Source organism: Papio anubis, chromosome 10 (assembly GCF_008728515.1).
Source record: "Papio anubis isolate 15944 chromosome 10, Panubis1.0, whole genome shotgun sequence".
In the NCBI taxonomy this organism is placed as follows: domain Eukaryota; kingdom Metazoa; phylum Chordata; class Mammalia; order Primates; family Cercopithecidae; genus Papio; species Papio anubis.
Genome location: NC_044985.1, coordinates 53,585,610 through 53,602,804, shown reverse-complemented (window position 1 = coordinate 53,602,804; position 17,195 = coordinate 53,585,610). Strand labels below are relative to the sequence as shown.

Sequence of the window (17,195 nt, the reverse complement as noted above, 5' to 3'; positions counted from 1 at the left end):
ACATCCTAAAATAAAACAAGATATAATTCAAATACATTGAGAGTAGTATAAGACTATTAGGACAAAATTATGTCAAATTTAAACCTGTATAACAAATAACCTATCCCCTATAATATTCCAAAAATACAGATACATGTTAGCTGAAGGGCAAGCAACTAAAATGAAAGATAACTTTTCATAAACATGAATAACTATTAAAAACAAAAAACAGGCAAATAGAGATGGAAAGAAAGAAAAGAAGCTTGGACAACAACTGAAAAAGAATATTAAAGATGAAAAATATAGAGAGGTTTTACAGAAGCCGAGGTCTAAAAGGAAGGAAATGAATAAAGAGATTTATAGCTTAACCATAATTGTTTTTAAAACAAAAACAAACAAATGAATAAAACCACACTTATAAAAGAGGTAATGGAGAACCTGTGTGCCCAGGAAAGGGGATGTCCATTTCATTCAACATTTATTCAGAATCTCAAAACCTACTTTCTCAGTGTAAAGTGAATGTCATATATTATCCAACTTTATATTCTCCCCAGTGACTTATATATTAATATAACAGATGTTTACTGTTCGCTGTAGGTTTTCAAGGGCTCTGAAACAAATTCTAATACAGATCTAAGGATTATAGGATAAATGAGAAACAGAATTGAAAGAAATTGGGAAACCACAAGATCTCTGAGCTTTCATTACCTTGGATTGGTTATTGCAAGTCTTTTCTTTAATTTCTTTAATTTTAAACAGTAATTTCTACACACAAACAGCTGAATTTTGGCTGGGCACGGTGGCTCACGCCTGTAATCCCAGCACTTTGGGAGGCCAAGGTGGTGGATCACCTTGTGAGACCAGCTTGGCAACACGGTAAAACTCCACCTCTACTAAAAATACAAAAACTCAGCCAGGCGTGGTGGCAGGCGCCTGTAATCCCAGCTATTTGGGAGGCTGAGGCAGGAGAATCACTTGAACCCGGGAGGTGGAGGTTGCAGTGAGCTGACATCACACCACTGCACTCCAGCCTGGGCAATAAGAGTGAAACTCCGTCTCAAAAAAAAAAAAAAGGCAGAATTTTTTTTGCACAGACAGAAATTAATGCTGAGCAGTGGTAGTAATATAAGGAAGAAACTTCCATGAACCTACATTCATGCAGGTCATCTTTAGATAAAAAATGCTTCCATTTTTCCCTTCATATTTTCAGATAACAAATAATTAAAAAGCTATGTACCTATGTTGTCTATGTTTTACAACTGTTATGTCAACAAAAATATAACACACTTTCGTGTGAAGTACTCTTGGATTAAACTAATGATAAGCTTTAAGGTTCTTATAACAAATAATTTCTATTTCTAAAATAGGACACCTGTAATACAAAACATAAATTCCCAAAAAAGTCTGCTAACTAGTATATAAGAAATAATGCAGAAGGCTATTTCAATAACCCAGCTAGTAACTGGTTCCTTCATTCCGAAGAGACAGTAATTTGGAACCAAATCAAAATAATATTTTTCTCTATATATTCTTTTTTCTTTTCTTTTTTTTTCTGGGGGGCGGGGTGGGGCACAGGGTCTCACTCTGTCACCCAGACTGGAGTGCAGCGATGTAATCATAGCTCACTGCAGTCTTGAGCTCCTGAGCTCAAGGGATCCTCCTGCCTCAGTCTCCCAAGTAGCTAGGACTACAGGCACGTGCCACCACCACACCTAGCTAACTTTTAAAAATGTTTGCAAAGACAGGGTCTCTATGTTGCCTAGCTGGTCTTGAACTCCTGGCTTCAAGCAATCCTCCTGCCTCAGCTCCCCAAAGTGCTGGGATTACAGGTATGAACCACCATGCCCAGCTTATTTTTCTGTATTTTAAGATATATTCTCTATTAAGTAGAAGTACTTAACAAAGGATTGTATGTTTTCGTTTTAAATGTACAAATAAGGAAGTATAATGGTTTGCTCACAATAAAGATAACAAGACACTTTTAGAAATGAGGATATTATATAACATACCCCTACACTTTAAGGATGGAGATAGAAGATGAAAATGTGTGCCACAGTTTCAAAATGAATATAAAGTTATTTATAGTACTAAATAATTTTAAAACTCTAAAAATAATGCAAAATGTAATCTCTTATAGAAAAGAAATGCAGGTTATCATTAGAAAGGTAAAAAAATCATAAAAAGTTAATAAATTTGATTCATACTACTAATGAATATCTATAATTCACAATGTCAGACTGAGAACTTTTAATAGATACCTAAATCCAAATATTTACCTAACTGAAGTATGTTAATCAAGATTGTGATTAAATCTTAAAAAGTAAGAAGAACACCTGTAATTTATTTTCTCTTTTAAATATTAACATGATGATTACATACCCATATATTCTACCAGTAATCTGGAAGTCAGCAATTTGACCCTATCATAAGTTACTATATAATATACATGAAGAAAAAATATATACAGACCTCTAAAAAAAAAGGTGATAAAACATTTTATCTTCTAAAATCTAAGTTAAATTCAAACATTTCCAGGAATTCTCAATTCTGATTTATCATATTATTGTAAATAAAGTCACATTAACCCCACAAAATGGTTACTTCCTCATCTGCAAAAGCTCAAATAAGTTTGATCAAAAACATTTATGACCCCAGAAGCAGAAAGCACGAAACTAGGTCAACTACAACGTATCTATAAGGTTATATAATTTATCTTTAGTGTGTTTCTATTCAGTCCGTATAGTCATCTCTTTTTAAATGTTAAGCAAAAAAATGGTATCTGAAAAAATTCACCTCATAATTAATGCTAAAAGTTCGTAAATTTATAATTTAAAAAGAGTACTAATAAGAAGTAGATTAAAACATACCTGGTTCATTATAGCCTTCTCTTAAGTACTGAATAAGACAAAATATAAATCTTGGAAGAACAAATTCAGACATCATCAGTAAGTCTTTAGGGACACAGGGAATATTTGAACTTGATTTAATTTGATGCCTTTTGCAAAACCTGTAATACGAAAAAGAAAAAAATTAACAGTAATGTCTAATCAGTTAAAAATATATTATTTCTATTTACAATATTCATAAATAGAATACAGGCCAGTAAATCCTTCTTTATGATTTTTAAGGTACCAGGTTAAAAGAATGTAATTTTAATCAGTGTTTATATAAAAATGGCACTCAGGTATATTTTTCCCAAGAAAAGACCATACTATTAATAGTTAAATTCCAACTAGAATACAAAAAGAAACTCTCATTACAGAGCACATTTTTAACTGAAATTTATTCCTTTCAAGTACCACTTTATGACCTCCACTCTTTTAAACCATTAAGTACAAGTTGATCACTTCCAAAGCATTTACATTTTTCCTATTTCTAACTTATTGCATTAATGAATAGGTAAGTGATACAAAAACTTGAAGTTTATTTTAAAAGTTTTTATGTTTAAGTGTATACATTCCTTCTAATCTTGTTTATATTCATTCTATTTTTCTTTTTCTTTTTCTCTTTGAGGAGTCTTAGTCTGTTGCCCAGGCTGGAGTGCAATGGCACAATCTAGGCTCACTGCAACCTCTGCTTCCCAGGTTCAAGCAATTCTCCCACCTCAGTCTCCCAAGTAGCTGGGACTACAGGTGTGCACCACCTCACCAGCTAAGTTTTTTTATTTTTAGTAGAGAGGGGGTTTCACCATGTTGGTTGGCCAGGCTGGTCTTGAACTCCTGACCTCAGGTGATCCGCCCACCTCAGCCCCACAAAGCACTGGGATTACAGGCCACTGCGCCTGGCCTATATTCATTTTCAAGTATGATTGGTATGCTCGAGCAAAAATGAAGTAAACTATTCTTTTTTTTTTTTTTCCCCTTAAAGACAGGGTCTTGCTTTGCCACCCACATGCATCCTAGAAGTCCTGAGCTCAAGCAATCCTCCCACCTCAACCTCAGGCATGCACCACTATGCCTGGCTAATTTTTTTTATTTTTACTTTTTGTAGAGACAGGGTCTTGCTACATTGCGAAGGCTGAAGTACAACTCTTGGCCTCTAGCAATCCTCCAGCCTTGACTTCCCAAAGTACTGGGATTGTGAGCCACTGTGCTCCACCCTGAAGAAAACTATTCTATAGTCAATATCCAAATAATCACAAATAAGTTATTCTGTGACCAAACATATAGTTACCACATTAAACATATAAAATGCCTAGAAATAAGTAGAAAGGAAGAGAAGCTATTTAAGCTGTAAAATATAAAAGATCTGAATGAACAGAGAAAAACCATATTCCTAAACAGAAAAATTGATTTTTTTTTTTAAAAGACAGTTTTGGCCAGGCACGGTGGCTCACGCCTGTAATCTCAGCACTCTAGGAGGCAGAAGCTGGTGCATCACCTGAGGTCAGGAGTTTGAGACCAGCCTGGTCAACAGGGTGAAACGCTGTCTCTACTAAAAACACAAAAATTAGCCAGGCATAGTGGCATGTGCCTGTAGTCCCAGCTACTCGGGAGGCTGAGGCAGGAGAATCGCTTGAACCCAGGAGGCAGAGGTTGCAGTGAGCCAAGACCATGTGACTGCACTCCAGCCTGGGTGACTGAGTGATGCTCTGTCTCAAAATGATAATAATAATAATAATAATAATAATAATAATTAAAGACAGTTTCCCCCAGACTTAATGCCATTAGATTTACATCCCAATGGAATTAATCACAAACTAATTCTAAAGTTCAAATGGAAAAGCGTATTTGTGAAAAATACTATTAAAGCCTAAAAAAAAAAAAAGGTTAATGGTAATGAACTAGACCTTAAAGCACAGTACAAAATTATTTTAATTAAAATTCTGTGGTAATGTGCCAACATCAATGGACCACAATGGGCCAGGCATGGTGGCTCATGCCTGTAATCCCAGCATGCTGGGAGGCCAAGGCAGAAGGATCACGTGAGGCCAGGAGTTCAAAACCAGCCTAGGTGACATACCAAGATCCAGTCTACCAAAAAAAACTTAAATAATTTAAAATGAACAACAATGAAGTCCAGAAAAAGAATATACAAATTTGTGATGAATGTGACATCTCAAATCAATATGGTGGGAAGAAGACTTAATAAACTACGTTAGGACAAAATTTACTATTATTTAAATGCAGGAAGCAAATTTGATTCCTATCTTATACTATATACAAAATATATTCCATATACATTAAAAATCGAATGTAAGCAATGGAGCCTGGAAGATAATTAAGTATTTTCCTACATTATCTGAGAATATAGAAAGCCTAAGTTAAGACTTAAAACCAAAAGCCACAAAAGAAAGAAAAGAAACTGACTATGCAAATCAAAAGTTTCTACACAGAAGACAGTAACAAACTGGAAAAAATATTTATAATATATAAATGAGATAAAAGATTAATATCTATGACTACAAACACTCAAAAATGGATAAGAAAAATAAAACAATTCAATAGAAAAATCAAGCAAGGTCATGAACAATTCACAAAACAAGTACCAAAGAGCCAATAAACAAATGGAAAGATGTTCCAGTTTTCTCTAATAAAGCAATGAATTTTATTAAAACAAAAAATGAATAACTGGAGAAACCATTTTGTGGTATCTAGTGAAATAACTGACTTATGCAATGGAGCCATTAGAGGAAAGCTTGAGGGGAAATTTTCATTACAGTTACTTACAGTTCATTACAGTTCTTTGGTTCATTATAGTTAATTTTATTAGGTGTGGTAACAATACTGTGGTTAAATAAGAAAAAGATCTAACTATCACATCCTTATCAATCTGCTGGGCGAGGTGGCTCACACCCGTAATCCCAACACTTTAGGAGGCTGAGGCAAGTGGACTGCTTGAGGTCAGGAGTTCGAGACCAGCCTGGCCAACATGGTGAAGCCCTGTCTCTACTAAAAAATCCAAAAAATTAGCTGGGCATGGTGGCACACGCCTGTAGTCCTAGCTACTCAGGAGGCTGAGGCAGGAGAATCACTTGAACCTGGGAGGCAGAGGTTGCAGTGAGCCAAGATCGTGCCACTGCACTCAAGCCTGGGTGACAGAGCAAGACTCCATCTCAAAAAAAAAAAAAAAAAAAAAATCAATCTTAGTATCATCAGAGGTTTAAAAACAAAACAAAACAAAACAAAAAAGCAGAGACACTGTGATGTGAGTAAAGCACACAACACCATTTATGAAATGTTCTTATCAAACAAATTGAACTTGAATGACACCATGTCTCCAGAACTAACATTCATTTACAAGAAGTATGAGAGATAAAGGAACATGTTAAATGACACCACAAAAAAGTAAATAGACAAATGGAGAATGTGAGACATTATACAGTACAACTGACCCAGTTTCTGTAACCTGTCAGTGACAGAGGGGAATAAAGGGGTATGAGGGCTACTCTAGGTTAAAAAGAGGCTTGAGACACCCAATAAGCACATGCAATATGTAAACCAATTCTAACACACCGACTCTGAAAGGAATTTTTGGAAGGCATTTTTTAGTCTTTCACAAAGGAAATTCCTTTCTGGGGGAATCTTATTATAAACTGGGTACTAGTTCATTACAGTTGATTTTATTAGTGTGATAATGCAATTGTGGTTATACAAGAAAATGTTCATGTTTATTTGATGATACAGGAATTATTTTATGTGGGTGTGACAATAACAGCACTGTGATTATCACTAAAAAGTGAATTCCTGGCTGGGTGCAGTGGCTCATGCCTGTAATCCCAGTACTTTGGGAGGCCAAGGCAGGCAGATCACTTGATGTCAGGAGTTCAAGACCAGCCTGGCCAATACAGCAAAGCCCTGTTTCTACTAAAAACACAAAACTTAGACAGGCGTGGTGGTGTGCACAAGAATCACTTGAACCCAGGAGGTGGAGACTGCAGTGAGCTGAGATCATGCGCCACTTCACTCCAGCCTGGATAACAGAATAAGACTGTGTCTTAAATAAAAATAAAAAATAAAAAAAAGTAAATTCCCTGTCTTTTAGACAGAGATAGGGACTTACAGATGAAATGCTCTAATATATGGGACCTTCAAAATAATCTGGTGAGATAAAGGGAAGTAGATGGGAGTATACCAAGAGCAGCTCTGAATTGCTACTTGTTGAAACTGAGAGATAAATGAGGTTTCATTATGCTATGTTCATGAAACAGAATATGGATCGATATCGAAGTCAATGAAGTACTCTCTTCTGATGTTTAAGGAATTCATTTAAAAGACTGTAATTTAAATTTGTCTTTCAGTCAAAAATGACAACAAGGGATTTTTCCCCTAATAAAAAGATCCTACTAGTTAGGCTCATTGTGCTGACTGCTTTTATATATGTTTTAAATTTTCTATACTAAAAAACTAAAAATCTTAAAAAGAAAAAAAAATTCCCTACTCTTTAAAGATGAATGCTGAAGCATGTCTGTGTAAAATAACATGATTTGGGGGACTTGTTTTAAAATACTTCCGAGAAAGGGAAAAAAGAGCAGTTGAAGCGAATGTGGCTAAAATCTTTAAAAATGTTGAGTCTGCATGATTAGCACAGGAAGGTTCAACGCCCTGTTTTTGCATATGTTTGGAAATTTTCATAATGTAAAAAGTTTTTCATCTTGCAGATCAGGAAAGATTCACTTTACTAATTCATTGAAAGCATGTTCAGAAATTTTTGTTGTACACATGAAGTGTAAACAGGTCGAGTTTTTGTTGGCACTTGACCATATCCATTAAAATTTTAAATGTTCATAACACAAGCTTAGCATTTCTATTTCTATGAATTTATTATACAGAAATACTCTGAAATATACTTACAAAGATGTTCATTATACCTGCATTTAGAATATAAAAAAGTTTAAAATGCATGCATTTAATCATAGAAGAAAAGTAAAACAAACTATGGCAGATCCATAACATACTTTGATTTTTACAAAAATGAGGTGGAATAATAAGTGCTAAAGTATAATTATATCTAAGATAAATGAAGTGAGAAATGAATTGTATAGAAGTATATACATTTAATCTCTTCTATAAATACAATTTTAGAGAAGGGGAAAGAAACGTTAATATATATAAGAAGAAAAATATTTTCAGAAATATATACCAAACTTTGCAGAAATTAACTGAGAGTATGATATGTTATACTTTCACTTACAATGTTAATTCTACCTATAATGTTTGAATTTTATATAACAAACATATATACAACCTTGTAATCAAAAGGAAAAATTTAAGCCCAAAACAAAAAATAAGTTATGCCATATATTTGGTTTTAGTTCCACAATTTAAAACATCATTGGTATTCTTTTTTGCTTCAAGGACCCTTTTGAGAATCTAATGAAAGTTACAACTCTTAAGAAAATACATACATAAATGCAAAATAAAAGTTAGCATGTTCACACTCTGCTGAAGTCTATCTACCCTTAAGGTAGGGCTTTTAATTGTTAGGTCAGCAGATGACAGAGCAGAGAGACGGATTTTCCTTGGTCCTCAAGGCAGACACACAGGCAGAGCCTGAGCAGCCTCCTCAGTTGCCTCTGTGTCCCATCCAAATACTATTTTCCATATCTGCCATATTATGATAAAGGGTAGGAAGCATCACACCTTAAGGTTCAAACCTTGATTTAAAAGAAAAAACGAATTTAAGAACTTCTTCCAGTCCAGGCACATTTGCTCACACCTGTAATCCCAGCACTTTGGGAGGCCGAGGTGGGCGACTGACTTGAGATCAGGAGTTCAAGACCAGCCTGGCCAACATGGTGAAACCCCGTCTGCACTAAAATTACAAAAATTAGCCAGACATGGTGGCATACACCTGTAATCCCAGCTATTCAGGAAGCTGAGGTAGAGAATCGCTTGAACTCAGGAGGCGGAGGTCGCAGTGAGCTGAGATCTCGCCACTGCACTCCAGCCTGGATGACAGAGCAAGGCTTCATCTCAAAAGAAAAAACAACAACAACAACGAAAAACTTCTTCCAGCTGGGACACACAATATCTAAATAAAATCAAGTACACTTTTTTAAAGCTATATTTCCATAAAAGCTTTTTTTTTTTTTTTTTTTTTTTTTGGAGACACAGTCTCAACTCTGTTGCCCAGGTTGGAGAAATCAAGTACCCTTTTTAAAAGCTATATTCACATAAAAGCTTTTTTTTCTTTTTTCTTTTCTTTGAGACACAGTCTCACTCTGTTGCCCACGCTGGAGTGCAGTGGCACAATACCGGCTCACTGCAACCCCCGCCTCCCAGGTTCAAGCAATTCTCCTGCATCAGCCTCCCAAGGAGCTGAGACTACAGGTGCCCGCCACCACACCCATCTAATTTTTTGTATTTTTAGTAGAGATGGGGTTTCGCCATGTTGGCCAGGCTGGTCTCAAACTCCTGACCTCACGTGATCCACCTGCCTTGGCCTCCCAAAGTGTTGGGATTACAGGCGTGAGCCACCGTGTCCTGCCTTTGTAAAAGCTTTTAAAGATAAAGGAGAACCTGGCCTGTGTGACAGATTAAAGAGCTAGCTGTGATCTAAGACAACTTAATTAAGAAGCCTGCAAGCATAAATGTGAAGGACAGAAAATGGATGAAACGAAAGCCAGGAGAGAAGAATAGGAAAACATAATTGGGCACAAAACTGAAGGATGTACTAAAAGAATTGACAGCTGGAAAGCAGAAAGAGAAAGGATTAGAAAGCACAGAAAGCTCTCCTTAGACACTTTGTGCAGGAAAGAAACCAATTCCAAAGAGCAACTGAGTAAAGAAAAATCTGAACACAGTATGAAGTAGCTAAGCCAAAGGAACAGTAAGAATGGTCTAAGTAATTTCGAGACTGAGGTTACAGAAGTGTATTAGAAGACTGGAGATTAAAAACTTAATGGTCAAAAAATTTAAAAAAAAAAAATCATACTCTGGCAACTAGTTTGAGTACGGCAGAACTGTCCAATGTGGATGTAACATACTGTAAGGCTGACGAACAATACTGGTTTTTGTAATTCAGGCTGAGCATGGTGTGGGGGACTGACCATTTAACATAGCAGATGCTCAATAAAGACTTGATAATACTCAGTTTGAGGCAGGAAGATTGCCTGAGCCCAGGAATTCATGACCAGCTTGGGCAATATAGCATGACCCTGTCTCTTTAAAAAATCTTTTTTAAAGTTACTATTAACATTTCATCAAGTCCTAGAAAAAGACTTGCTGGAACAAAGAATTAATTAACAGAACAAAAAAGAAATTTTTTTTTTTTTTGAGACAAAATCTCACTGTGTTGCCCAGGCTGGAGTGCCATGGCATGATCTCGGCTCACCGCAACCTCAGCCTCCCGGGTTCAAGCGATTCTCCTGCTACAGTGTCTGGAGTAGCTAGAATTACAGGCGTGTGCCATGATGCCTAGCTAATTTTTTTTGTTTGTTTTCTTGGGTTTTTTTGAGACAGAGTCTCGCACTGTCGCCCAGGCTGGAGTGCAGTGGCGCAATCTTGTTTCACTGCAAGCTCCGGCTCCTGGGTTCATGCCATTCTCCTGCCTTAGCCTCCCAAGTAGCTGGAACTACAGGCACCCACCACCACACCCAGCTAATTTTTTTGTACTTTTTTTAGTAGAGACAGCGTTTCACTGTGTTAGCCAGGATGGTCTCGATGTCCTGACCTCATGATCCACCTGCCTCGGCCTCCCAAAGTGCTAGGATTACAGGCGTGAGCCACCGTGCCGGCTTTTTTTTTTGTATTTTTAGTACAGACAGGGTTTCGCCATGTTGGCCAGGCTGGTCTCGAACTCCTGACCTCAAGTGATCTGCCTGCCTTGGCCTCCCAAAGTGCTGGGATTACAGGCGTGAGCCACTGCGCCTAGCCAGCAAAATTATTTTAAGGGCATCCAATTAAATAATAATCTCAGACCCATTTAATAATCCCAGTTGTTCAAATTTTTTTTGAAGAGCTACTACATGCCTGGAACCTGGGCCCTGGGAATATAGAGGCCTTGTCCTCATGCAGCTAACTTTCTGAGGGAGGAGGAAAGAGAGAAACAAGAAAATAAATATGGAAATATCTGATAGTAATAAATTCTACAAAATTATTTCTAGCCTGGGCAACACTGCAAAACCCCATCCCTACAAAAAATACAAACATTAGCCAGATGTGGTGGTGTGCACCTGTAATCCCAGCTACTCAGGAGGCTGACGTAGGAGGATCACTTGAACCTGGGCGCAGGAGGTTGCAGTAGAGATCGTCCCATTGTACTCCATTCTGGGTGACAGGGTAAGATCCTGTCTCAAAAAAAAAAGAAAAGAAAAAGTATTTGACAGCACCATATATAAAAAGTATCCATGAGACTCCTTTAGATTGGGTTTGTCAGGGAAGGTCTTTCTGAAGAGGTGATATTTAGGCTACAGGCCAAAATGACATGAAGAAGGTAGGCTAGACATGCAAAGCTCTGGGAGAGTTAAGGGAGAAAGTTTGCTATTTTTACTTTGTGTGTTTAGATTGTACCAATTCAACTATCAAGAAATTTACTTCATTTAGAACACCTAAATTGATCCTAAAATTCATGTCACTTCATCAGCAATGACTAAGCCTACAGGTAGAACCAATAAGTCAAGTAAGCTAACCAAAAGACACCAGTAAAATCAGTCAAAAGACCTGACAAATGAAACTGCATATAAACATGTATTAACAATCTCTCCCCAAATGAACAAGAGAAGGGCTTTCTAGACAACTGGTATAGCTCCAAATTAAAAATGAGGCAGGAAGTAATACATTCACATTAGCAGTTCAGAGGTCACAGATAACTTTCTTCAAGGAACCCAACAGATTTGCAAGATTAAGAAGGTTAAATAGTCCTTAGTGGGGAAGGATGTTACAGCAATAATAGAATGATCAAATAGAACTACAAAAATAGTAGACAAAATGACTTCTCTATATTTTGTTTGACATCATCTTTTTAAAATTTTTCACTGAAGCACACTGATAAAAAATTGCCTAAAAGGTAAGTACGCAACTCAACAAAATATCACTAAATGAACATACTCACGTAAACGCCAACGCCAATTCAAGATCAAGAAACACAACATTACCCCCCAGAAACTCTCCTTATGATTCTTCTGAAATCAAATTTAAATGACTAAAAGCAAACTTCCTGGACTGTGGGAGAAGTAGAGGAGAGAGGAAACAAAAGGGGGGGCGGTTCTGGTGCTCTCTTTGCAAGTTACTGATATTCGGTGGGGAGAAAGAGGGCAAGGAGAGGTCAATTCAAATAATGAAACCAAATTTTTCAAGAATTTGAAAAGTATGTGAGATAATAAGCTCCCCTACAGATGTTCTTGGGCAAGAACATGCCATTCTCAACTTACTACACACATTACACATTATTTTGCAACAAATTATACACATACACATTATTCTGCATATAATTTTGGATAATTCATGGAGATTCCTGGAGAGTCATACCACCCCCCCCAATGTTAAACGCCCTGATGATATAATCTGTGCCCTTTCATCTGGCAGGTGGGGAAATCTCAGAAACATTAAATGACATACCTAACTAAACTTTAACAAAATTATCAAAAGATATTTAGGATACAGGCCAAAATGACATAAAAGGCATACCATAAACATATATGATATCTACCTAAACGAATCTATATATTTAATATGATCCTGTGAAAATAACAGTAAGGAATAAACAAGCTGATTCTAAACTTTATACGGAAAAATAAACAAGAATCGCTAAGAAAATTTAAAAAAAACGAGTAATAAAAGTCAAGTAGCTTTATCAGAGATGAAAATTTATTTTAAAGTTAAAATCATCAGAAGTATTGATTCCAGCCTTTAGGAAGCTAACATTCTATAGGACAGAAATAGACAATGACGATGAATACAATTAAGTAAACTACAAAGCAGAGAAAGGGAGATCAGAAATTCAGTTCCAAATTCACCTATACATATTCCTGGGCCATTTTCCTAGATATATATTTCTACATCTCTCATAGGAAGGACTAAAGTACAGCTCCATCCTATGTCTAAAACTGCTAGATAAATGGTAAGAACTAAAAGAAAAAACTTTAAATTCCATCTACATGGGTTTAAATAGTATTTAGTGGACCCTAAAGTACCAGAAAAGCAAAAAAAAATTTTATGAAAACTAAAAATTTTAAATTACAGCATGCACATAAGATCAGAAAACTTGAAAATAAAAATAGAGATGTTGTAAACCTATTAAACTATTAAGACAGTAAATATACATTGAAACCTTGAAGCAGAAACAAAACAGTATGGTAATGGTACATGAAAAATAATATGGGTCCAGAAATAGAACCAAATACATGTGGAATTTATAATAAAGGCAAAATTCAAATCTATGCAGAAAACAGGGCTTAATCAGAGAAATGATACTGAGATATTTGGGTAAACCAGTCAAGTTGGGGTAGGCGGGAGGATCTTCCTCACATCTTATACCTCGATAATAAATTCTTAACATATCAAAAAGGTAAATGTAAAATGTGAAATCGTTAGAGTGCTAGACCCAACTTGGTGTGGGAAGAGTTACTTAGTAATTGTGTAGAAGAGACAGTTTAAGTATGACAAAATCTAAAAGTCACTAGATTTTGCTTATTAATTACATAAACACAAAAGATTAAAAAACATAAAATTAATAAACATAAAAATCGACAAGAAAAAATTTCTGTATAAAAATAAATGCCCATGGGCTTCTGTTTTTCTTTTTTTTTTTTTTTTTTTGAGACGGAGTCTCACTCTGTCACCCAGGATGGAGTGCAGTGGCCGGATCTCAGCTCACTGCAAGCTCCGCCTCCCAGGTTCACGCCATTCTCCGGCCTCAGCCTCCCAAGTAGCTGGGACTACAGGCGCCCGCCACCTCGCCCGGCTAGTTTTTTGTATTTAATAGAGACGGGGTTTCACCGTGTTTGCCAGGATGGTCTCGATCTCCTGACCTCGTGATCCGCCCGTCTCGGCCTCCCAAAGTGCTGGGATTACAGGCTTGAGCCACCGCGCCCGGCTGTTTTTCTTTCTTTTTTTTTTTTTTTGAGACAGAGTCTTGCTCTGTCATCTAGGCTGGAGTGCAGTGGCACGATCTCAGCTCACTGCAACCTCCGCCTCTCGGGTTCCAACGATTCTCCTGCCTCAGGCTCCCGAGTAGCTGGGATTACAGGTGCCTGCCACTACGCCCAGCTAATTTTTGTATTTTTAGTAGAGACAGGGTTTCACCATGTCGGTCAGGCTGGTCTCGAACTCCTGACCTCGTGATCTGCCTGCCTTGGCCTCCCAAAGTGCTGGGCTTACGGTCATAAGTCACCACACCCGGCCGGCATTTGTTTTTGAAAAGACGAGTAGGAAAAAAGGTTTGCAACTCATAACTGGTCAAAGAGTTTGTGATGGTTAATATTGAATATCAACTTGATTGGATACAAAGTATTGTTCCCGGGTGTATCTGTGAGGGTGTTATCCAAGGAGATTAACATTTGAGTCAGTGGACTGGGAGAGGCAGACCCACCCTCAATCTGGGTGGACAACATCTAATAAGCTGCCAGAGCAGCTAGAAAAAAGCAGGCAGGAGAAGATGGAAGACCAGACTTGCTGAATCTTCCAGACTTCATCTTTGTCCTGTGGTGGATGCTTCCCGCCCTTGAACATCAGACACCAAGTTCTTCAGCTTTTGGACTCTTCGACTTACACTGGTGGTTTGCCAAGGGCTCTCGGGCCTGTGGCCACACACTGAGGACTTCACAACAAACCATTGGAAAGTCCCTACTTTCGAGGTTCTGGGACTTGGACTGATCCACCACTGGCTTCCTTGCTCCTCAACTTGCAGATGGCCTATCGTGGGACTTTACCTTGTGATCGTGTGAGTCAATTCTCCTTAATAAACTCCATCTCATATATTCATATATCCTATTAGTTCTGTCCCTCTAGAGAACCCTGACTAATACAGGGCTATTTTTCCTAAGACAATCCAAGAGAAAATGAGAAAAAGAAATACCAATCGTTCTTAAACATATGAAAAGATGCTCAAGTCAGTCAATAAACACATTAAAACTATACTGAGGAATAAAAACAGACAAAAAAACTCACACTGAGAAAAAACTTGTCAAGATGGAGTAGCAAGGAGCAAATTTACTCCCTCATCTTAAACAATTAGAAAATTGGGGAGGATGCTGGGGGGGCGTGGGCAGGTAATGTATGGAACAATGGTTTTCAAACATTAGACAATAGGCAGTGCAAGACTATGACCCTTAAGAGAAAAGAAAGAAAAAGGTGAGCCCCAGACCTACACCTACTGCTCAGAGGCACTTTCCAAACTGCAACAAAAGGGAGGTGGAACCCAAAGAGAGCCCTGTGGCCTCAGTGAGTTGAGAAAACAGAGATAGAACTCAGGGATGTTAAGGTAGCTAGAATTTGAAGGACTGAAAGGGAGCTCTGGAGACATGCAAACAGACCCCCTAAGTCTTTGGCTGAGTGGAATTTTGGCTCTCGTAAGTGGAAACACTCAAGGCTAGGGTAAAAACAATCACAAAGGAATGGGCAAAAGAATTACCAAGAATGACACAGAGCTGGGAACAGTTCATGTTCCCAACAGCGAGAATGGCGAAACCTCAAAATATATGGGAATCACGTAGAATCTTCTGAAGGGCACTGTACTACCAGTGCAGATAAATTCACTCAAGACTAAAGGTTGCTCTGAACCCACACTAATATAGCTTAAAGATAAGCCCTGAGTCCAAGTAACTTATCTGCACTGCAGAACAAAATCCAAACCTAAGGAATACAACTTAATCCACAATCAACAACATAAAGTGCAGAAATTCTGGCGCACAATCAATGTTTTCTAGGCATGCAAAAACAAACAAAAAACAAAAACAGGAAAATATCACCCATAACCAGCAGAAAAATTAACAGACATAGACCCAAAAGTGATGGAGATAATGAGACTAACAAACCTATTTTCCATATGTTCAAGAAAAGAAAGGACAGAAACGAAAGCATAATGACGGAAATAGAAGATATAAAATAGAACTGTATCAAACTTGTAGATTAAAAAATAAGGCCAGGCGCAGTGGCTCACGCCTGTAATCCCAGCACTTTGGGAGGCCAAGGCGGGCAGATCACAAGGTCAGGAGATCGAGAACATCTTGGTCAATGTGGTGAAACCCCGTCTCTACTAAAAAAAATACAAAAATTAGTCGGGTGTGGTAGCGTGCCCCTGTAGTTCCAGCTACTCAGGAGCCTGAGGCAGAAAATCGCTTGAACCCAGGAGGCAGAGGTTGCAGTGAGCCAAGATCGCACCACTGCACTCCAGCCTGGGCAATAAGAGTGAAACTCCGTCCCAAAAATAAATAAATAAATAAAATATCGGCAGTGAAGAATACACCAGATAATTAACAGTAGAATGACACTAGAAAAAACAGATCAATGAATTTAATGACAGAGCAATAAAAATTATCGAAAATAAAACACAGAGACTAGAAAAGTAAACAGAACCTCAGTGAACTGTGGGATAATAACAAGGTGGTCTTGCATTATACTGGAATACCAAAAGAGAAGGAGGGGAGACAAAACAAATATCTAAAGAATTAGTGGCTGAAATTTTTCCAAATTCATTAAAAACTAAAATTGCATATCCAAAATACTCAAACCTCAAACAGAATAAATATTTTTTTAAGAGCCATGCTGAGGGCCGGGCGTGGTGTGTCACGCCTGTAATCCCAGCAGTTTGGGAAGCCGAGTCAGGTGGATCACAAGGTCAGGAGATCAAGACCATCCTGGCTGGCATGGTGAAACACCATCTCTACTAAAAATACAAAACATTAACCAGGCATGGTGGTGGTGGGGGCCTGTGGTCCCCACTATTCAGGAAGCTGAGGCAGGGGAATGGTGTGAACCCGGGAGGAGGAGTTTGCAGTGAAGCCGAGATTGCCTCACTGCACTCCAACCTGGACGACAGGGTGAGACTCCATCTCAAAAAAAAAAAAAAAAAAAAGCCATACTGAGGCACATGATAACTAAATAGCTGAAAACCAGTGATTAGGAGAAAATCATCAAAGTAACCAGAAGAAACTGACTGACTCATTATATACAAAGGAACAGATACAAATAACAGCAGACTTTTTGTAAAAAATTATGCAAGCCAGAACAAAACGGAGAGAGATTTAAAGTACTAAATGAAGCCAGGCACAGTGCCTCACACCTGTAATTCCAGCAATTTGCGAGGCCAAGGTGAGTGGCACTTGACTTCAGGAG

At 37.7% G+C, this 17,195-nt stretch overlaps 1 protein-coding gene across 12 annotated transcripts in view; it reads right to left on the bottom strand.

Annotated features, from left to right (window-relative positions):
• The window catches only part of UBR3 (ubiquitin protein ligase E3 component n-recognin 3), a 263,282-nt gene that overhangs the window by 213,240 nt on the left and 32,847 nt on the right, over positions 1-17,195 (bottom strand). For all 12 annotated transcript variants that reach the window (XR_004176549.1, XM_031651339.1, XM_031651340.1 and 9 more), the window contains exon 2: positions 2,847-2,986. Coding sequence is in view for 11 of the 12 variants with exons in the window: in XM_031651339.1 (XP_031507199.1) it covers positions 2,847-2,986 (140 nt within the window). In the remaining variant the exon portion in view is untranslated. The remainder of the gene's footprint in view (positions 1-2,846; positions 2,987-17,195) is intronic.